The sequence below is a fragment of the Gymnogyps californianus genome, chromosome 5 (assembly GCF_018139145.2).
Source record: "Gymnogyps californianus isolate 813 chromosome 5, ASM1813914v2, whole genome shotgun sequence".
NCBI classification, from domain to species: domain Eukaryota; kingdom Metazoa; phylum Chordata; class Aves; order Accipitriformes; family Cathartidae; genus Gymnogyps; species Gymnogyps californianus.
This window is the reverse complement of record NC_059475.1, coordinates 30,058,961-30,080,679: the sequence shown is the minus strand read 5'-3', so window position 1 is coordinate 30,080,679 and position 21,719 is coordinate 30,058,961. Positions and strand designations below refer to the sequence as shown.

The window sequence follows — 21,719 nt, the reverse complement described above, 5'->3', positions numbered from 1 at the left end:
TACAAAAAGTTGTATAAAAGTTAAATATTAATTATTGAAATATGGCAAATGCATGATTTTTAGAAAATAAAAGTCTTTTTTTCTTTCTGTAGTTCTGCTGTGTTATTTTGAGAAATTTCCCCCATGTGTGGGGCGACCAGCAGATCATGCTAGCCATTTGGTTTGGGCACTGCTGAGGAAACTTTCCGAGTAGGCTGAGTCTCCATCCATTGGGGGCCAAATGTACTGTTCGTATTTGTGTTTGTGGCAGGAAGTCACAGGGCCTCAAGGAGCACTGAAGGCAAAAGTTTTAAGTCAAGAAAGATGACAACCAAAGAATCTTTGAGGTGAATACAGTTTTCTTTACTGAAATTGTACCAACCCCCATGCTTCCCTTGGGTTGTCAGAAAGCTCAGAAAAGTAGCCTACACTATGTGGAAGCTACTAAAAGAAGGGGAAGCTGGATCTTACATGAAAGAATTAAAACTTTGTAGATACGTATCAAAAAACGCAGATTCTGTGGTGAAATGGACCACAGTAGTCTACTGTAAATGCGAACTGTAATATGAGATCTGTGTGACTGTAACTTCCCATACAATATTGCCCATTTCATTATAAGTCAGGCATGATCTAAAAAGGAGAAGGCAGAAATCTGATGCATACCAGGTGTTGGGAAGTGATCCCTGGGCTCACAGAGTCCACTGCAGTCTTAGGCACCCCTTCAATAGACATTTACTGGAGAAGGATGTCTAGGGTCTCTATTCCTGGCTTCCCCTGCCACAGGCCATAATATGCTCCCAATTCTCATAGTAAAACTGAAGTCTGCATTAAAAAAGGCCACAAATCACAAACTGTGATGGAGGAGAGGACAGGAGTGTTAGTACGAGTAACGAGGGCTGTCTAATAGCCAGTTGGTTGTTAGGGAAATTACCAGCTAGTCCTGAGAAGTGGACGTTATTCAGTGCTCCAAGGATAGGCAAAATATTCAAAGGTCCCTACCAACCTGAATAGTAAGAGCTCTTCTGCACCCAGCTCAGCTGTGTTTCTAGCCACAGCTGATCTCCAGAGCTTCAGAGAATGGTAAGTGCCTTTGCTCATCTTAAAACAAGTGTATGGATCACCAGGTTAAAAAAGAAAAAAAAAAAAAAAAAAAGAAAAATTAAAAACATCTGTCTTATGCTGTGACCAGCAGAAGCCTTGAAATTTGGGATGTGAAAGTTGGAAGTGCAGTGTGGAGAGTAACCAACAAATGACAGCAGCTGGGCTTCCTTGCAGCAGTGACCACAGAGGTGACACCCCAAGAGGGACATCTCAGCCATTGGTGCTTAATGCCTGTGTTGTCCTGGTTCTTCCCAGGAGCCTTCCAAGCCGTTCTGTTCAACAGTGCAAGTTCTTCTGCTCTGTTTGAAGGTCATGCCTTGGACCTCCTAACTATCAGCCTAACTTTATACTTTGCTGATACCAATACCTCAAATAATACTACACTCTACTGCATATTTACCTCCATGAAGAGACATCTTTTCCTGTCTTTCCACCTTCATTTCACCAGGCTATGCAGGCTGAGATCTTTTAATATCCACCATGCTGTTTCTCTGCTTTCCTTAATTTTTTCAATGAAGTATTTGAGGATAGTGACGCCATATGTCATGTAATGTTACAACTATTTGAACTACAAAATAGTAATCAAGTGCAAAAGTTTGTGTCTGAAATGAAACTTGAGTGGCACTTAAACCCTTTTCCCTGCATGCAGGTAGAAACACTGAGTATTTTTTGCCCATTCCTGACCAATGTTCTTTGAACTCTCTTAAAATACACTTTCAAAAAAAGATCCTACAAAATTCTTAAGTAAAACACTTTTTTCCAGTGTGTAACAGTTTTTTTGGGGGGGGTTGGTGTTGTGGGGTTTTTTTTGTTTTTTTGTTTTTCTGGAAAGTTTTTCCTGAGTGTTCTGCGCTCAGCCAGTGCACACTCACATTTAGCCAATTCATATTTTTCTCTTAAAGGAAAATACTGATTTGGAAATGAAACTTTAAACTGTTTATGAGCTTTGAAATCTTGGGAGAATTCTTTGTCATGGGAAATTTTACAAAGTTATTTTCATGTGCGTTTATACTGAAATTTAATAGTTGTGATAAACCTCTTAAAAAGGATAACAACAATGTCATTCATCTGATTTTAAAGGAAACGTATTGCCTGGTTTCAGCTGAGATGAAATACATATCTCAACTATATAACTATGTGAGACTACAGAGAATATAAGCCATAGCTTGTAAAGTCTGAATAAACAGCTCATACTGTCTGCAGCAGGTTGAGGTGTTGGTGCTCAATCCTTATAATTTTATGTATGTATGGATGCCCTTTGGACTAATCTGGGTAATTGAGATACTGTCTGAATTTACATCTGCAATTTAATAAAATGGAAAATTGTAAGTGTCCTGGTTTCGGCTAGGACAGAGTTAATTTTCTTCCTGGTAGCTGGTATAGTGCTGTGTTTTGGATTTAGTAGGAAAATAATGTTGATAACACACTGATGTTTTTAGTTGTTGCTAAGTAGTGTTTATACTAAGTCAAGGATTTTTCAGCTTCTCATGCCCAGCCAGCAAGAAGGCTGGAGGGGCACAACAAGCTGGGAGGGGACACAGCCAGGACAGCTGACCCAAACTGGCCAAAGAGCTATTCCATACCATATGGCATCATGCCCAGTATATAAACTGGGGGAGTTGGCTGGGAGGGGCGGATCGCGGCTCAGGAACTAACTGGGCATTGGTCGGCAAGTGGTGAGCAACTGCCTTGTGCATCGCTTGCTTTGTATAGTCTAATTCTTTTAGTATTATTATTGTCGTATTTTTATTATCATTATTTTTCATTCCTTTCTGTCCTATTAAACTGTCTTTATCTCAGCCCACGAGGTTCTTTTTTTCTGATTCTCTCCCCCATCCCACTGGGTGGGGGGAGTGAGTGAGCGGCTGCGTGGTGCTTAGTTGCCGGCTGGGGTTAAACCACAACAATAAGATATCCTTAATGAGACATTGCCTGTTTTTTCTGAGGGAAAAATATTTAAGAATATAAAAATAGGCATCTGCAGTATACGAACCCATTTCTGCCCCTAGATGGATAAGTGGAAACACATCTACACATATAGTGATATGTTCAAATCTCATGTGCATTTTGCAAATCACTTTATAGAGGTGAGTACAATTTCTTCCGCCGTTATGGTCATTTTTGGAAAATTGTGGCAATCTAGACAAGTGTATTAGTTTTTCAAGTACAAAACCTTGGGTCAAACTATAATGATCAAAACAATCAAGATGGATGTAACAGCCTCCAGCTCTCCTCCAACTCAGTATGTCACATATCAGAATTCATTACATGGTTTACTAAAGTAAGTACGAAAAACCACAGGAGTAAAAGCCCAGCTTCTTATTCTATCATCATGGGTGGATGGAAAAACTTGCAACTCAGCTCATCATCTAGAACTATGCTTGATAAAAGCTTTAAAGTATTTTTGAGTGAGAATGTTAAAGTCAGAAATGTCGAAGTTGATGGGGGGAAAATGAGTAATATGTTAACTCATAGCCTTACATATTTATCTGAGTTGTCCCACCCATGACATTGTATTTTCCATTTTATTTTTCAGTCTGGACTATCCTGATAGCATTATTACTAATGGAGTATTAGTGGTAATGTATATTTCTTTACAATCTGTCCTGTGCTTGCATAACAAGTGTTCATATTTTTAACTCTGGAAACTTAGAGCTGTGTCCCAGAGCCAGTACTGTCAGCCACACTGCCCTACTGAGAAAAAGGATCTGTTGTTGGCACTAAGGATCACTGTTTCCCATCACTCCAGTGCAGTGCCACCTTCTGCAAAGGCATGCTGCCAGCATGCATGTGCCACCTACTTTCTTCTATAAACTTGAATTTACTACCCATTATTCGCCATTACACCCAGAACTATCAGGGGTTAATGAAGAAATTGATAAAACACTCATAAGAAGAGTCCCATATCTCCATAAGCCTATTATTTTGAATAGGTCTCATCTTCTTTGCTTAACTGTCTCCCCAAGTTCAAGCAGCTCATGAGTTGTTCCTCTTTACTTTCAAACTTAGAAAAAACACCATGTCACTATTGCCTGCATGTTATCCGAAGACATAGTAATAGATAATAATTGTGTTGCTCATTGATCAACTAGAGGGGTTGGTTGAGAACAGTATGAATCACTTGCAATGACATTTACACTTCTCTCCATCGTCATTTATCCTCTCTTGTTACAGGCACGTGAGGTTTCCTGTTTGGAGGTTAGAGTGGATACGGGGAAGCTGAAGCAGCAATCCACAAGTGAGGTTATTGCTTCCTTAACCTATTGTTTCTGTGTTGTAATTCAGTCGTTATAACAGATGTTGAAAAATTAATAATCTGTTGTGCATGTTACTCTAGCTGTGTCACGTAATACTTAGTTTCGCCATGCCCCACCCTGCAGAAAGATTGTATCTGTCAAAATTCAAGTTAGTCAAGTATTTAGTTCCGAGTCAAATCTTAAATTGATGCAAAAATAGAGCCATATATACTTGAATTAAAAACTTGGAAAAAATTATATTAGTTCTGTTTGTTTATTGCTTGTTCAAAATGAAAATTTTTATCTAAGTCAGATCTTCTTTTAAAATTATCTTACAATTAAATTAATATGTAGAAATCTTATCCTGTATGTTTAATTTGCGTTTGAGTATGTACAAAGTTACTGTATATTCAGGGTTCTGAAAGAGATTTTTTTTTTGGTTGCTTGAGCAAAAATAATAAACTTAAGCTCTTAAGTTTAAATGTAAAATTGTATCAAAGGGGTCTGCACAAAATGCGAACCACCACCAAATCAGGACTTTGCCTGTAAAATGTAGCTCTAATGAATATAGCAGGACTCTTCACTAGTCTTTAAGTTCACTGAAATAACCAGTAACTTGTGTAAAGCTGTTTATGGGGCAAATCTCAAAAAATCATGGCTGTTTCGAGATAATTCATGAATGGAGAACTGACCTTTATGAAGAAAATGGTAGCAATGGCTGAGTTGCATTATAGGAAGTTTCAGACTGAAATGTAACAAGGGGAGGAAAGGTTAGTGACCTAAAATTATGTGCTTCTTGGCCCTGATCTTGCATACAATCTCTCTGTAAACGTAAAGGCTTTTCCATACAAGGAACACAGCCTTTGGGTTGACAGGTTGTTTCAGTTTTGGTGACATGAGGGCACATGTCAAGTAGTCTGCTTGATTTTTGGATTTGAATTATTTGACTATTGTAGCAGACACAACATACAATAAAATGTATATGATGAACCAGAACAGACTGACATCAAATAAATGACAATCTTATTCAATGTGAATAATCCAAAATGCATTTAAATTGACACTCCTATATATCTAAATCTTGGTTTTATTTATTCGTGGAAAGCACCTACCAAATAGCATGCTACAGTATTTAAAAAATACGTGATTTCTGTATATTAATGATTTATACATATCCACCAAGATGTTTTATATCAGTTTTCAATCTGTTTCGGCCACCCAAAGTCTACTTAATTGTTGTGGTGTAAGGAAAATCAGACAAAAAGCGTGCAGAGTAGAAGCGGATTTTATTTATTAGTTATGTGTGTTTGCTTGGAATAGTTAAAATTCTCTTTGTTCCCTGCCTCTACGTTTAGACCAGGAGCTTACATTTACAGTGAAAGGATCCCATGAAGGAAGCCAGAAGATTTCGCTGGACTCTGACCCCAGCCTTAGGATCATCGTATTTCACTGCGTCATAAATGACCAGACAAGGCTGGATATCATATTACCAGAAGAGGTACGTTCCCCTTCTGTCTGTTATCATTAACCTCACTGAAATTAGAAGAAGAAATTAATGTAACCGGTGAGTTGAACTAGTCCTCTTAGTAGGAGAAGTTCTAAAGATGACAAACCTTTCATGTGCGCATCCCTACCACTTTTTACATTGTTTCAGCTGGCAGATAAAAATGAAACAGAGAAATCTGGGGTCCTTTCTTTGCCTCTGAATTCACTCCCTTTGCAGAAAGAAATAATAGTAGAAGAGGTGAGTGCTGTAAACCTTTTGAAATAAATATTTTCAAAATGTGCTTAATATTGTCCTGCTAGAAATAAAGTTACCAAGTGAACAACATCACTGTGTAAAATTGTACGACTATTTATTGAAAATGTTAAAAAAAATTAAGACTGTGATATTCACTTTTAAGGAAGCAGATGTTAACAATAATTATAATGATATGAAAATCATCGCAAACCTGCATCTCAAAATTAGAATTAAGTGGTATCAAGGAACAAAAATTACTGTCATATGCACATGCATTCAAAAATTTCTTTTTTTGGTATTGGGGTAATTCCAGAATAATTAGTAATTTAAAAAAACCCCAATCCAGAATACAAGCTTAATTCAGATCTTAACTTGTCTAAATATTGATTTTGAGAGTGCTCTTGTATGTAATTTTTTTTCTTTTTTTTTTAATAAGGTAACTTGTCTCATTCTTGTTGCTCCTTCTAAGCGTGCACACTGTGAGCTGGTGTAACATGCAAGCTCGTGGCACACTAACCGCCCCAGAAGACAGGCTTGTTAGATAACAGAGAATTTGATTCCAGAGCAGGAAGTGAGACTTTGGTTAATTGTACCAAAATAATGTCCTTAGCCTTGTGAATTATTATTTGAGAACCTCTTCTCTTGCTGAATGAGCATTGCCTGAGCTTGAAGGAAAGAAATGTTTTAAAATTTGGTGGTAATTATCTTTGTTTTCTGGATTCCTAGGATCATTCCTTTCGCTTGTGCTTGACAGCAAGAAAATGGTAAGATAGCCTCTTTTTGTCCTATCATCCAGGATTACTGTAAACTAGTTATCTAGGTTTTTTTCTATGATAGGTGGAGAGATGAACAAATGCCACGTGAGTGCTTTGTCCTGTACTCACGTGGTGCCTGAGGTAAGTGCAAGTCTGCTGCAGTTACAGGATCATGCATGGTAGGCTGGTAGGTTTCTTCAGAGTAAATTAGCCTGTTTTATGACTACTATTCTTAGACATGAGTAAAACTGCACTACTCGCATGTTAATTTTGTTGCCCATTTATGCCAATAGTCAGATCTGCATAATGACTGAAATAAACTCTATCCCTCTTTAACTTTGCAAAGTTACCAAAACAAACATCAGGCAGCCTGGCTTCTGCCCCTTCTCCTGCTTCACTGAGCAGAATGGGAGCTGAGACCTGATGAGCTGCACCCCTGCCAACCCACTCGCAGGGACAGAATTGCACCAGTGATAGGTAAAATTGAAGACAACGATGTTTTATGGTACAGCTGAGAACTTCATATGGTTCACAGCATCCTTACTATTGGGTGATATACAGAAGGGAAGCAAGGTGGATTTTCAGAGCATAGGAGCAGTTTGTGTAGATGAAATTCAGAGCACAGGAAGAAGAGCTACCTGCTCAATCTCAGCCCATAACAAAATATATTGAAATGTAAATCTAACAGATAGAGATTTATAGAGAGAGCAAGAGAAATTTTAATCTACCACTAAAAAACTTGTTTGTTTTCATAAGCTCAAACAATTGACCTTATTCTGTTTTCAAAATTACACTACGATATACTAAATTTGCTGGAGAACAGACGTTACTAACATTAACCCTTGAAACATTCATGTTTGTGAAATATTGGTGGAAGTAATGTTCAGGATAGAGTTTACAGCCACCAGAGGGTGACATGACCCAGAAGATTTGGTCAATATTGAGTGCTCTTCTCAGTAACAAGCGTATTTGTGTTGTTGAAGGCACAAAACGTTAGCTGCCATTTGATGGGTTTTGTACCTTTTTTTCTGCAAATTTTTTGGCTTGTGCTTTGCATTTCTCACGGGAGAAAATTCAGTGTGGCTGCCCATGTGGAAAAAATCATGGATATTCTTATATATTTGCAGGATGAAGTTTGCAAATGCTTATCTAGAAATCTGTTCAGCACACAGGTGAAAGGCTGGATTTCACAGGACAGAGGCTGAGCCGGGGGTGATGCTTGCTCTGCAGTTCAAGCTCCATCACACAGCTCATTAGGACCTTCACTTTAAATACTGTTAATGAGTTGTGAAAGCCTGAGAACAGGTGATGGTGGCATCACTTGAGCTTTCCAGGATGTCATGGTGACAAAAAGGAATGGATACAGAAAAAATTACTCCTGAAATTACCCCTTTTGGTGATCTTTCCCTGGCTTGTGTGTCTTGTCTTTGTGCCTGTGTTTTCACAAGAAATCTAAAGCACCTTGGGAACTCCTCTTCATCCTCACTACTACTCCTTGCTGGCAATAGAAATGCTCCTTTTTCTTCTGTTCCTTGATCAATATGCAGACTTGGAAATAGCTTGTTTTACAGCTGATTTGTGGAGTTTGCTGACTACGTGCAGGTCTTGAAATCAGCTATAAATGACATGTGCATTGATTTGTCCCATTGTCTATTCCAGCTCAGGAGACCTGGATGTGCGCTTGGGGTTTAGCCTGTGCATGGAAGAGCAGGCCTTCCTGCGGAAAAGGAAGAAATATGTTGCTGCTGCTCTGAAAAAGATTCTTCATTTGGAGGAGGATCTGAAAGAGCACGAGGCAAGCCAATACAGTCCCTGGTAGCAACTCCTCTCCAGGGATTGGGGCCTGGCTCACAAACTGAAACCACAAATGAAAAACCAGCTTAATTTATCCTGCTGTTCTAGGGCAGGCCTGGCAACCTAGGGCAAGAGATGAGCAAGAGAAGCAGTAGGTGGTTCATGCAGCAGAGCGGGAAAGGCAGGATAATGCCTTTACAACCCCAAAAACTTCTCAACAGCTCCTCAGTTCAACCCATTCCTGTTTATTCTTGATATTGCTCACAGGTCTTAAGAGGAAAATTTGTAGCAGGCAGGCATGGAACAGCTGGGGGATGCTGCCTGGGAAATAGTGCGCCTTAGCTCAGTAACAGAGACAAGGTGGTGGTCACGGCATTTGTAAAGGATTTTGAAGGGAGGAAGCAAAAATTTTCACACAGACATATGGATAAAAATACTTTGGGTGGTTTCTGCAGTAGAAAAGGTGTATTGTTGGGAAAACTGACCACTCGAATAAAACCGTCAAGCTGGAAAAGAAGAGTGAATCTTACAGCATCATTGAGTTGTGTAGATGAAATAGCTGATTAAAAGTGTTGCTTTATCACTGTAGCCCCTGCTCCTGCCTCCATAATTCAGTCATAAGTTTTGTAACTGCTTATGCCTAGCTGGGTTTTTGAAAATCAGAAAAGTACAAACATATCAACAGCAAGAATCCTCTTTAGCTGACTATGAACAGAAATAGTGCTGTGGATAGGGTACAGATTTTAAAAAATCATATTTTGGATTTCAGAGCAGAGAATAATATAGGAAATAAAGTTTTCGAGAACGCTGGAAAGAACATTTTTACATAGCTGTCTAAGAGTTTCCTGACACATAGAAAAGTGGTTGAGGTGGTAAGACCAAAATGGTAAGACCAAAGTTGTTTTTTGGAAAGGTCTAATTACTCTGGCTCTCCTATTCATGTATTTAACTTCAAAATTGTGGAAAAAATCCCCTCTACCTTGTTAACTGACTTACATTTGAACTGAAAAAAAAAAATCATTAGAATTTTAATTCGTAATGAAAAAGTTTAGAAAAATGTAAAAAACAAAATATAACTTTTTGAAATTTTCCTCATTTTAGTTAAGATGATCAGATTTTTCCTCATTATTATTTTATAAAATTTCCTAGATTTTAAGTTCTTATCAAGTTTGGGGTAGGAAGAACATCTATTTTGTTTTTTGTTTTTTTTTAATTTCATAGAATGGGAGAAATATTTTCTTCAAGCTCTATTAATTGACTTTAGAACAGCAGATCCCTTGATGAAATTAGAAGCTAATACTTGAAAGGTATAAATAGACATTTTCCATAGGGCATGTAAGCATCCACACAATTCAAGATGCTAACCGAAGCAAAGGGTGTACTAGATCAGGAAAAGATTAAGAGAAGAATAGTCTGTCTCTTCAGTTACTCTAGGACGTTGGAGGGGGGGAAGCCCTATTGATAATTGTGCTTCAGGACATAAAGTAATTAGTGGCCTGAGGCCAGGAAGGCTTCTGCTATTGTGAGGTCTGGCTGATTACAGGGTGCTGTGCATTCTTCTGAGACACTGGTCATTGTTAGAGGCAGAATCATGGATCCCTAATCTGCTCCGGCATGGTAAATCCTGTATTTTCTGTGACGGCTTCTAATAATACACTTTGAGAAGAATTCCAGGGTGATGAGGTTGATTTCCAACTATATAATAAGTAAACAGCCTCCCACCCACCTGATCTGAGTGGGTAAGACATAAGCCTCCCCTCTCCCATCAGTCAGGTGGTGGCAACAGAAGCCTTTTGCAACAATTACATCCTTTTTGCACGAAGTAATGTCACTGCTTGTATCAATGTCTGTAGCCTGTTGCCTGATTTCTGCAGTAAGAAGGATTGCTTGTCCCTAATACATGCATGGATTTTACTCCTCCTGCCTTGCTGTGTTCAACAGGTGCCGGTGGTGGCCATCACGACAACTGGGGGAGGGACAAGATCGCTGACAGCAATGTATGGCAGCCTGCTGGGTCTCCAGAAACTCAATCTGTTAGACTGCATTTCCTACATCGGTGGTTTATCGGGTACCACATGGTGAGAATGACCCAAACAAGGTTTATGTTTGTACTCTCTGCTCAATACTGTTGACTATTTGTACAGCACCATCAGTTTATATGGCACTTAGTAAAGCAAAAGCATTTCCATTTTCCCCACAATCTCCTCTGTGTCCACCTAGAGCAAAGAAACAAAACATACTGAATAAGAGATCAATCATCACATTCATCAGCTCCTTTTGTCACCACACTGACACAGTCGATGCCTGATATTTTCGTGTAAATGCTCTATTCCCTTTTCATATTTTATCAATTATACCTTAGACTGAATGCAACGAATTTGTCTTTAGACTGGAAATTGAAGAAAGATGGGAAGAAGAATTTATGCCTGCCATTTGCTGGTTATTCTCACTTCCATTTTGGATTTAGAGTGCATCTCCCTCTGGTAAAATATGTATTTGGGGCTAGTGGAATTAATACTGTCACAGACAGTCCAACAAATGACGTCAAGTTACTGACCTTGGAGAGACTGCAGTTATGGTTGCTCATTATAAAGTGCTCTCTTCTCCCAGTGGGCATATAGCAGATGATGTCATACTTAAAATAACTTCAGTATTTAATCAAGTGGGTTCTAGGTCGCTCCACTCCTCTACACCTGGTTGGAAGTGGAGAGGTTTTTTTGCACTGAATTGTGTGTCAGTCCTTTATATAAGTCCAAACCTTAATGGCAGATTTGTCTAAGTATTTGCTAAAATTCTGTTAACTTCTCTGTATGTATGTGGAGATCTGAGTGTACCTGTCTGTGTTATCATTTCAAGGAGACAAGTAAGAATGGCTGTACCAGGACATGCCCGAGACCCAAGAACTGCCCAGTTCTCTCTCTGGCAGGAGCCGTTAGCAGATACTTGGGAACAAATGTAGGACTAGAGCAAACTAGTAGTGACTGCTCCCTAGAATACTCCCCACCTTCCAAGAAATGGATTTTCTGAGGACTTGTGGAGTCTTTGTATTTAATAGCCTTGGGTATTTTTTCTTTTTCTCCCTTGAATTTCTCAGATCATTTTTGAGCCCACATAAACTTTTATCATCAAAACCAGGAAAGCTTGGAGGTTTTGTTTGCTCTTGAAATGAGAGTATTTTGGGGGTGTTTAATTTTTAGTTGTGAATCCCATAAGAATTGAGAAACAGGTAAACAGGTTGCACAGAAGTTCTCTGAAGCCAAACCACAGCATTACTCCTCTTTCATTATTTTCTTCTCGTGTTTCTTAAGGACAATGGCAAACCTATATGAAGATGCTAATTGGTCACAAAAATATCTAGAGGATGCAATCAAGGAAGCTCGCAAGCAAGTAACCAAATCCAAGATCTGCTGTTTTTCTTTGGATTGTCTGAAGTACTATTATAATGACCTGATGGAGAGGACTAAAGAAGGACATAACACTTCTTTCATAGATCTTTGGGGGCTTGTCATTGAATCCATGCTACATGATAAGGTATTACTCCTTTTTTCCAGAAACCTGATGAACTTCTATAGCTATAAAGGAGAAAAAAATAAATTCTGGGATGCCATTCAGTACTACTAATGCAAATAATTAGTTTAGTGGTTGATTAAATTCTGTATATTCAGATCTATTATTAAAACGCTACTCTTACTTTAAAGTGAGGTTGACCTTGAACTGGAGGAGCCATGACATTGCAGTCAAAGGTGTTCTTTCTTCTTGAAGAAAGAAAAATCCTGAAAAATAAATATTTTGAAATGTAAACTAATCACTTTGGACATTAAATATTCTGACTAGAAGAGGCATTTAAAAATTTGAAATAATTTACTTCACTAGCATAAATGAAGATATGCATTTATAAAGTGACTTAGTTATACACTGCATATGGAGATGATTCAAATAGCAGGAAAGACCATTCTCTAAATACGTTATCAATTTTTAAGAAAGAGTGATAGAAATTTTGGTACTTTAAAAATAGTATAACTTAAGTAGTTTCCTTCTGGTTTATGTTTATACAAGGGAGTTTTAAATTGTCATGTGCAATAGAATATATTATTGCATATGAATATACTTGCAAAATATATTAAAATATGATCAACTCTGTTCGCTGAGATCCAGCCAAGGAATGTACCTTACCTTTCACTTAGCCACATATTTCTTCCTGGGAATGTTTTTTTCCCTTGCTGAATCTACAATCAACCTCTTTGCGTATCTCAAAATCCAAGAACCCATATAGAGTGTAGCTGCTTGTTATGGGATACTTGCCAAGTTTGGAATATCCCATGGCAGATATTTCTGAACAATCCAGTGAGCTGAGAATGGGAAGGAGAACCTGGATAAAGCTGATAATTCACATCATATTATTTCAAGTGCAAGTCATTTTTCACCTCATTCCATTAACAATTTTTAATCAAAACCAGAAAGATGAGCACAGACTCTCGGACCAAAGGCAGGCAGTGGATAACGGTCAGAACCCGTTGCCCATCTATGTGGCCATCAACCTCAAGTCCAGCTATAGTGCTCAGGCGTTCAGAGGTAATGGTTATGATTATGATTTCTTAACAACTTTAAGTAATCCGAACTAAGACTAAATGCATGTAATCAGCTTTAATAATACAATAGTCCTTTCATTCTAATCGCAAAAAAAACCCTGTTAGAATTTCAGATAACAGTGACTAACACTTAAAAATAAAAAATCCGAACATGTTTAGTCTTTAGAATTTGAGTTCTCTATGTTGCCAGAAGCGAAAATATAGTTATAGCACAGAAGATGCCAAACTCGCTCTTTATCCTGGTCACAAAAACCTTGTAATGAAACTAATTCTTATGATGGTTCCACGTGGTCTTATTTTGAACAATTAAAGGGAAAACTTTGAAATTTTGGGTCCAGTGGCAGGAAAATCACTATTTCCTCTAGTGTTAATTTTCACAGTATTTTTTGAATACGAGCAGCTGAGTACATGACACCAGGTGAATGCTAAGCTCTCTGTCACTGGTGTCCTAAAGGGAACAAGGTTTACATGAGCAATACATACTTTTGGGTAAGATTAACTGCAGGGAACGCTTATGGTTTCATTCAGACCAGGGCTTTTCTACTGCAGATTGCTGTATCACAGCCTGGGACCGCCCTCCCGTGATGTGAAAGGACCTTATGGCATTAGTACTGCAGGCAATATTCACCAGCTATAGCTGGTGAATGCCATGTTATGAACTAGCCAGTGTCTTTCTCATGATTTGTTCTTGCTCTCTAGTACTTTTCTGTTTAGCAATAGTTAACATATTCTTGCCTTTTCATGATCTGGCTGCTGTTGCCATAGAGTGGCTGGAGTTCACTCCTTATGAAGTTGGTCTCCTGAAGTACGGAGCGTCTATTCGCGCAGAACATTTTGGAAGTGAATTCTTTATGGGAAGGATGGTGAAGAAGCTCTCAGAGACTCGGATCTGCTATATGCAAGGTGACTATTGCCCAGAGGGAAAGGTGGCCTACTGGAGAGGCAGCTAGCGTGAGTGAGCGCGTGATATGTGGTGGACAGCACTGGGAAGACACCAGCAAACAGGTTGAGCAGGTGTGAGTTTGCATTAGCAAGGACATACCCATGAAGATATCCATCCAGACAGAAAGGAAGTATCCAAGGGGAAGGACTGAAGGTATGTATCAATTAAAATTCTTCCAAGGCTACTCCATCAATCAGTTGCTATTCTCTCTTTCACATTACAGGCATGTGGAGCAGTATATTTTCCATAGATGTGATGTATGTCTGGAATTTGGCTACTGATTCAGAGGACTTCTGGTGTAGATGGACCAGAGACAGAGTAAAAGATATTGGTGAGATGGTTTTGGGTTTTTTTTACCACCAGTATATATTTCTTATATTCTGTGCAGAGGTCTAATGCCTAAAGAGATGCTGCTGAAGCCAAAGAGAAAGAGATGAGGAAAGCAAAGCAGAGGTGTCAGCTAATAAATTTTTCTGCCTGATTTAGAACTGAGTTGCTTCTTTGGCAAAGCTTTGGCAAAGCTGTGCCTTTTTCTAAAGGCACAAAAACAGTCTCCAGCAGACATGTAAAAATCATGTTGTATTAAGAACACATCTTAAGATTGTTAAGTTATGATATGGTCCTCCTTGGCCACTAATATTGTCAGTAGAGAAAATGGCTCTTGCAGAGGGTTGTTTTCTCCACTAAACTGCCCATGGAGAAAGCTCGCTTTTGCTGTTAATTGCACAGGGAACGTGGAGTGACTGGCCTCCTAACTTAGCTAATGTTTGCAGCTGGGTGATATTCACATGCATTCTGAAGGTGTCCTGTTCAAAGGCCAGTGTCGTCCTCCTGTATGTTTTGGGACTTGGCTCTCCCCTCCACCACACGCTGCAATAGAGGTGGGCATCATTTGAGGAAGCCTAGAGTGGGAGGTGGTGCTTACTGCCTGGCAGCTTGCTGCCTGCAGGTAGCTGTCATTTAATTCACTGTCTAATGCTGAGTTTTATTTGGTAGCATAGACCTTAAGGGCTTACAACTATGTTTGATTTACCTTTGGGGTGGGGGATGGTGACAACTGTGGTTATTAGTTACTCCATTTTTAAAAATATTGATCATTTCAGAAAACTGTCCTAAACTCAGAACTACTTCTTTTCTTCTTGCAGAGGAAGAACCCTTTCTGTCCATGAATCCCTATGAGGTAGACACATGTCTATTCACTCCCTCAAGCGCCCTCTCCTCTGCTCTGCGAGATGTCTTAACAGGACGCCCAACCATTGCACAGTATCCCAATTTTATCAGAGGCTTCCAGATGCATAGCAAGTACCTGGAGAGTGAAGGATTTTCTACCTGGAAAGGCACAGTAACACAGCATGTTTTTCAGTAACATTTTGAGGAGGTTTAGGTTTGGGAATTCATTTAGGATTTCTAATGAGAAGGAAGAGACAAGACTGACTTCTTCTAAAACTCCACTTCTCCCTTCTACAAATGGAAGACATGGAAGCCAGATTTGAACAGCATTTCATTTTTGGGGGGATGTTGAGGGGTGAAATTGTATTTGGTTGTCTGGGGATTGTGTTCCAGTGGACAAGGAGAGCTCAGCCTGAGGAGGCAGGAGGGATCTCCCATTTAGGGCCGAAGCAGCTTGAGGTGTCCAGGAAAGAAGGAAAAAGCTGTAGTGTGTCACTTACTCCTGTAAATCAGTGCTGATACTGAGTCAAAGGAAGGCAGGGAAAATGGGGGGTAAAATTCTCCATTCTTCCCTCTAACTTTCTGCAGAAGAGCAGTCAATCTTGGTTTTTATTTGTTGGAATGAGAAATGTTTGTGTTTCAGACACAGTGATAGACTCCTTCCCAAATAAACTGATGGAAACAGCAGATGATGAGCTCTCCCTGGTTGATACTGGTTTTTTCATCAATACCAGCTACCCACCACTTTTGAGATCGAAGAGGGAGGTGGATGTCATCCTGCATTTAAATTACAGTGGAGGGTCCCAGACACTGGTAAGAAAAACCATGGTATCTGAGATCTTTTTCCTTCATGGTCTTTTGGTCTCTAGCACTTGTCAGTTAAACCAACTAACTTTCCAGTACTGGAATGGGAATTAGGTGATTTATTATTTAGATTATTAGGTGATTTATTTCTCAGTAACTAAGAAGGATATTAGAAGACAGTGATGGATATAGGCATTTTAAAATCATCAAGGTCTTCACTGCAGTGGATCCAAGAGTTTTTGAAGAGCTGACTGAGGAGCGTTCTGGAGCTCTGATACTGATTTTGGTTATCCTTGAACTGAGCAAGTTCCAGAGGCAATGGAAAGTCCTGACAATATTTTAACAGATTAAATGGGAAAACCTATGTGTCTCTGGGCCTGTTTATCTCATATCAGTCTTAGGAAAATGTACTGGCTGATGCTGGACTTGATTAATAATGAAAAATAATATAATTAGTGTTGCATATATAATGAGAATAATATAAAAATAAACATAGGCTTATAGAAAATATAGCTGTTAAAGTTTTTTTTTCATAAGGTCATAAGGTAGGTTGATAGATGTATTTTTTAATGGGGAGTCATTATCAAACAATCACAAACTATGTAGAGGACAGAAAGATTGGGAAAGTGGTAAATAATGAAGTAGTCAAGACAATGATGCAGAATAATCTGGACTGATGTGTTCCTTGTCCATTCTTGCAGTTTCTTTGCCTTCCCCTTCTGAACCTGTTTCACTGGAATTATAAAATCAGTCCTGTGGCTTTTGGCTCCATTTGCAAGCTCAAAAGAAGTGACTGGTTCCTTGTTTTGCCTAAAGCAATGCAGAAAATAAGATAAGCTGCAATGTCTGGTGTGGTTATGGCTGTTTCCGTCTGAAACTTAACATCTTCCCAGAGGAAGATTCAAGCCTTAGCTGCTGGAGTTTAAAAAATCCAGGTCTCTGCATCTTTTTTGAGTTTTGATTCTCTGTACTAATTTTATTTGTTTTATTCATTCATCCAGCCTCTGGATCAGATTGCAAAGTACATCTCCGGGCAAGGAATTCCATTTCCCAAAATTGAGATAAGTGAGGAAGACAGGGAAAACTTGAAGGAGTGCTATGTGTTTGAAGACGCTGACAGTCCACAAGCTCCAACAGTGCTTTTTTTCCCCCTAGTAAATGACACCTTCAAGAAATACAAAGCTCCTGGTGAGTCATGTGTGGCTAGCAATTTTAACAAAAAGTCACTTGCCTAGCGTGTCCTCTCCATTTCATATCTAACGTCTCACTGTCATCTCTGACCTTCTTTCCAATGCGGGCTTTATCAATCTCATCACTGACAAAAATAACTGGTCTGTGTCAGTATGTCTGAACTGTGAGAACTCCAGAAGCTTTCTTAATACATTTGAGATGAAAACAGGCATTTACTCCACAGGACTTACTAGAGATGGTATGAAGGTAAAAGTCCCAAAATACATACAGCATGGGTGGTAGATTGTCAACACAATCTGTTTTACTCTACAGATGTGGACTTGTGCACCGCTGCTTGCAAACAAAAGATGGAGGCAAAACCTTCTGGAGGTTTTGGTGGTAGCCCATTCATCTGGGTTTTGTTCACATATTTGAAAGTAATCTCCCAGATTGAGGACTGAGTGGACAGAGATCTTTGTTTTTAATATGAACTATGTCCTCTGAGTGCCATCATTTCTTCTGAACTTTCAGTGAGAGGGTTGTTATTTCATCTAGTACGAGACTATCTTGTTTTCCTTTTGCTTGCACTTTTCTAGTTTGGGTAACAAAGACTTTATGTTGTCCAAGGAGTGGTCTACAAGCGCTGCTGCTGATAATCAATATTGTTCTCATTCCCAGCTGATTGGGTTTACATGATTTTTGGATAGAGGCTTGATCCAGAGGCTGAAGAATACGGTGCCACTAGACTACTTTTACATCCCTCTGGCAAATCATGTCTTTCCCTCCAAATCTCCCTTTTCTACCTATAATTACTTAAATGACTGATATGAGCCACATACTGCAATAAAACCTTATTGGTGCATCTCCTTGTGGTTTGTCCCTCAGGCGTGGAAAGGAGTCCTGAAGAGATGGCTGAAGGCAAAGTTGATGTCTCCAGCATCCTCTCCCCATTTACGACAAGGGAGGTGTGTTTCAGTGAAGAGAATTTTGACAAACTGGTGAAACTGACTGATTACAATGTCCTGAATAATGAGAAGTTGATTATTCAGGCCTTGCACTTGGCAGTGGCACGGAGGAAGCAGCGGAATTATTAGCCACCGCCCACTAACTTCAACCTTCCACATGGTATTTCTTGGGTTGTCTATTATCTGGTGAGATGAAGATGTTTGATGCTTGCCAGTGACACTTGCAGTAGAAATCGCATCATCCTGAGGACGTGCTGGACTCCAATTCATCGTATTTACACGACTGTTCAGGTGAACAGATTGGAATTTACCAGTGGTTTAATCCAAAACAAACTTCAAAGCAGCAAATTTGTGTTTAGTTTTGTTACTTTGTTACTTTACCAATTGATACATATATTCCATATAAATTAATATAGTGTTGTGTAAGATAATAATTAAAATGTGAATCAAAGCAGTATTTATATGGTTTTTTTTCTGTCTGGCAGAACAGCAATCCCTTGAACTGGAATTTCTCCGGTAAATAGCTAATCCATTGTGTTGGTCTTGCTCATCTTAATTATTGAAGGTTGTCATCTCTGATTTGATTGTCTGTCTACTATGAGGTTTTTATTTAACTGGCTTTCTTCACTAATCTTTGAAAATAAGTTTCTTAAGTTACTATCAGTGTTGCAAAAATCTATACTGTTTTCACCATCGATAAAAAATACCCCTGAATTAGGTCATCTTTTTTTCAGGTGGTCAAATGAGTCCTCCGAGCTGCTATTCACAGAACCACCTATATTCAGCCTAAGTCATGTTGCCCAACTTGCCTTTCATTTTCTCTTGGAGTTGCTGCTGACTGTCCTGTCTCACTCATCTTCACCTGCCTTGACTGTTCCTGAAAGATGGCCTTGCAATTTCTCCCAGTGCTTCATAAGACAGGAAGTGGCTGCTAGCTGTTTGCATAGAATAGGGCAATGCAAGAGGGCCTTTTGAGATCCCTTCCAGACATATTTTTTGCAGCTGTTCAACCCTTTCCTGCAAATGGTCTTTTGCAGGGATCGTCCTGAGAGAGTGGTTCCTCATCATCAAAAATCCTAGAGGTCTCCTGGGGGAAGGCAGCTGCCAAAGGCTCTCTTCTTGCAGCTCTGCAACAGGCAGATCACAAGCTCAGTGTTTCACGATAGCAGCCCTGAACTGCGGAGCTGTGATACACGAAGGCGCTGGTCACAGCAGCTCAGAAAATGCTTGGGATTGTCTTCCTTTTGATAATAAAAGGCTCCTACTGTTGCAATGAACTTCAGACTGAGTCACCAGGGCAGAATTGGTGTTGAGATCAGGAGAGTCTTTATTATGCTCAGAAGTGACAAATTTGTTTGTACGGAACGACGTTCTAGGAAATGAGTGGGAGAAAAAGATTCTCTCCTATGGAAAAAACAGCTGGTGGTGCATCTTAGAGCAATTTGGGTGGTGAAAGAGGAGGAGTGGGCCATGTTTTTCACCTATGAGCATGTTCATTGTGTTAATGCACCTGAAACACTTGAAAGGGCATGGTGTAACCCTGTTTTCAGGTACAGTATTGCATATTTAAATCTAGATTATTAGCCCTCCATGTGTGAGGCAGCTGTAATTGTGGTTCAGCTCCAGAACACTAGAATATCAGCTCATGGGATCCCTCTGGGTCTTTTCCAGAGGTATCTTTGGGTTTACTCCCGTGTTTTCTAAGACCTTTTTGCTGGAAGTGAAACAGAGCAGGATGGAAGATATTTCAGTCTGTTTTACGGGGAAACTTAACAACAGGATGGAGAAAAAGCCAGATAGGTGCATGACACAGCCTGAGCCTGATTAACCCTGCTTTTCATCAGGGCTAATTAGCCCATCTTCTAACCATGACTAATTACTGTACTGACATAGGTGTGCTGCATCCCAAGTCAGCCTTGGCGTATCTTTGCATTGTGTCCTGCTGGCTGATACGAAGCCTGCCTTTCCCTCTCTGAGGGAGTTCTTCCTACTGTCAGGATCATTCTGCAGCTCTTTCCTTCAGCTTCCCCAATATTTCAATATCCTCTTTTTGAAACAGGGTGCCAATAGTGATTTTTTTTTTTTTTTTTTTTTTTAATTTCCAGATCATGGATAAAAACATACAACAGGCTTGTAACTGAGCTGTTTGCAGTCTCTCTAGGAATATTTTCCTTTGGGATAACCTTCCTTTGACTACTGCTTTTTGTGATCTGTTAGTTATCCATCCTTAATGTGTTTAAAGTTTGTCTGGGTGACATTTGTTGCATCTAGTTCTTAAGTTAGAGTGTCTTAAAATGCCAAATGTTTTATGAAATTCAAATTATATCATGTCTGTGAAGTTACCTTTATCAATCAGTTCTCAATTCATTGCAAAGTGAAATGAGATTATTTTGAATTTGATTTCTCTGTTAAATTTCATAATAGCAAGGATGATGTTTTTTAAAAACAAAAATCTCCCATTTTTTTACTTCTTGTGTCCTCACTTTGTGTACTCCCTCACTGAGACAGCATCCACCTCACATGATGTGCAGTGCCCTGCAGAATGAAGCCTTATAAATGGGTGGACTTAAAGAATATGTGAGAACATAAAGAATAATCAACATTAATTTCACCTTCCCAAATGTATTCTCTTGGAGATCATTCACTGAAGCACCTTAATTCAGATGCACAAAGTAACAAAATTTTTGAGAAAGTGAGTGAGCTTTTAAAACTTTGCTTTTACAAGGGAAACTCTCTTAGAGTTTCAACAGATGATTTGGGAATTGTTTCATGCAATATTTGTCACTGCAATATCTGCTTGGCTGAAAGACAGCTTACTGCCTGAGTCAAGCAAAATGGAAGGTGAGATGGGGATAAAAAAATTTCTTTCAGACGTGTCTAAGCAAAGACCCACCTACTCCCTATAGGCAATAAAAAGCTGCAAGAAGTCTTTTGTATGCACATCGGTTTGTTTGGATGTCCTTGGCCAAAGAAGTCCTTGTTGCCCACTGCTGGGCAGCCAGATGGACCCTGGCTGGCATCAGTCACCTCCACACAAGAGGCTGCAGTTTGACAGCCCTCCAGTGTGCAAAAGCACTGTGGCCTCCTCAAGAAGTGATGGGGATGCTTAAAAGTATAAAACATTTGCTCAGTGCCCATAACTGTGAAGGGAAGATCCCTTTCAGGTCTCAATGTCCCTCTTAACTACAGCTGCAAAGACCATCCTTCTGCAGTGCCGGAGCCTGGGTGCCTGCACCTCGGTGCAGGTGTGCAGCACTCATTCACCTCCGGGGCAGCGAGGAGGAGGAGGAGGAGGAGGAGGAGGAGTTGGGGATTGCTCAAGTGGTGGTGGCGGGGTGAGGCAGCACTGAGTCAGGCACTAACACACCTGCCTGCCTGCTCCTGGCAGCTTAAAGCACGAGAAGCTGCCTGGCTGAGACTCCTCTGTACCCATCCGCTGCCACATTTCGCACCTGGCTTGGACGTGGAAAAG

At 39.6% G+C, this 21,719-nt stretch overlaps 1 protein-coding gene across 1 annotated transcript in view; it reads left to right on the top strand.

Annotated features, from left to right (window-relative positions):
- Positions 1 to 18,376, top strand: part of LOC127016365 (cytosolic phospholipase A2 epsilon-like) — a 33,920-nt gene extending 15,544 nt beyond the window's left edge. Inside the window, exons 7-21 of the mRNA XM_050896794.1 lie at positions 3,617 to 3,659; positions 4,255 to 4,318; positions 5,672 to 5,814; positions 5,971 to 6,060; positions 6,784 to 6,821; positions 8,472 to 8,607; positions 10,548 to 10,684; positions 11,915 to 12,137; positions 13,064 to 13,178; positions 13,961 to 14,098; positions 14,362 to 14,469; positions 15,284 to 15,475; positions 15,952 to 16,121; positions 17,114 to 17,300; positions 18,168 to 18,376. Coding sequence (XP_050752751.1) covers positions 3,617 to 3,659; positions 4,255 to 4,318; positions 5,672 to 5,814; positions 5,971 to 6,060; positions 6,784 to 6,821; positions 8,472 to 8,607; positions 10,548 to 10,684; positions 11,915 to 12,137; positions 13,064 to 13,178; positions 13,961 to 14,098; positions 14,362 to 14,469; positions 15,284 to 15,475; positions 15,952 to 16,121; positions 17,114 to 17,300; positions 18,168 to 18,376 — 1,993 coding nt within the window. The remainder of the gene's footprint in view (positions 1 to 3,616; positions 3,660 to 4,254; positions 4,319 to 5,671; positions 5,815 to 5,970; positions 6,061 to 6,783; positions 6,822 to 8,471; positions 8,608 to 10,547; positions 10,685 to 11,914; positions 12,138 to 13,063; positions 13,179 to 13,960; positions 14,099 to 14,361; positions 14,470 to 15,283; positions 15,476 to 15,951; positions 16,122 to 17,113; positions 17,301 to 18,167) is intronic.
- The last annotated feature ends 3,343 nt before the right edge of the window (positions 18,377 to 21,719 follow it).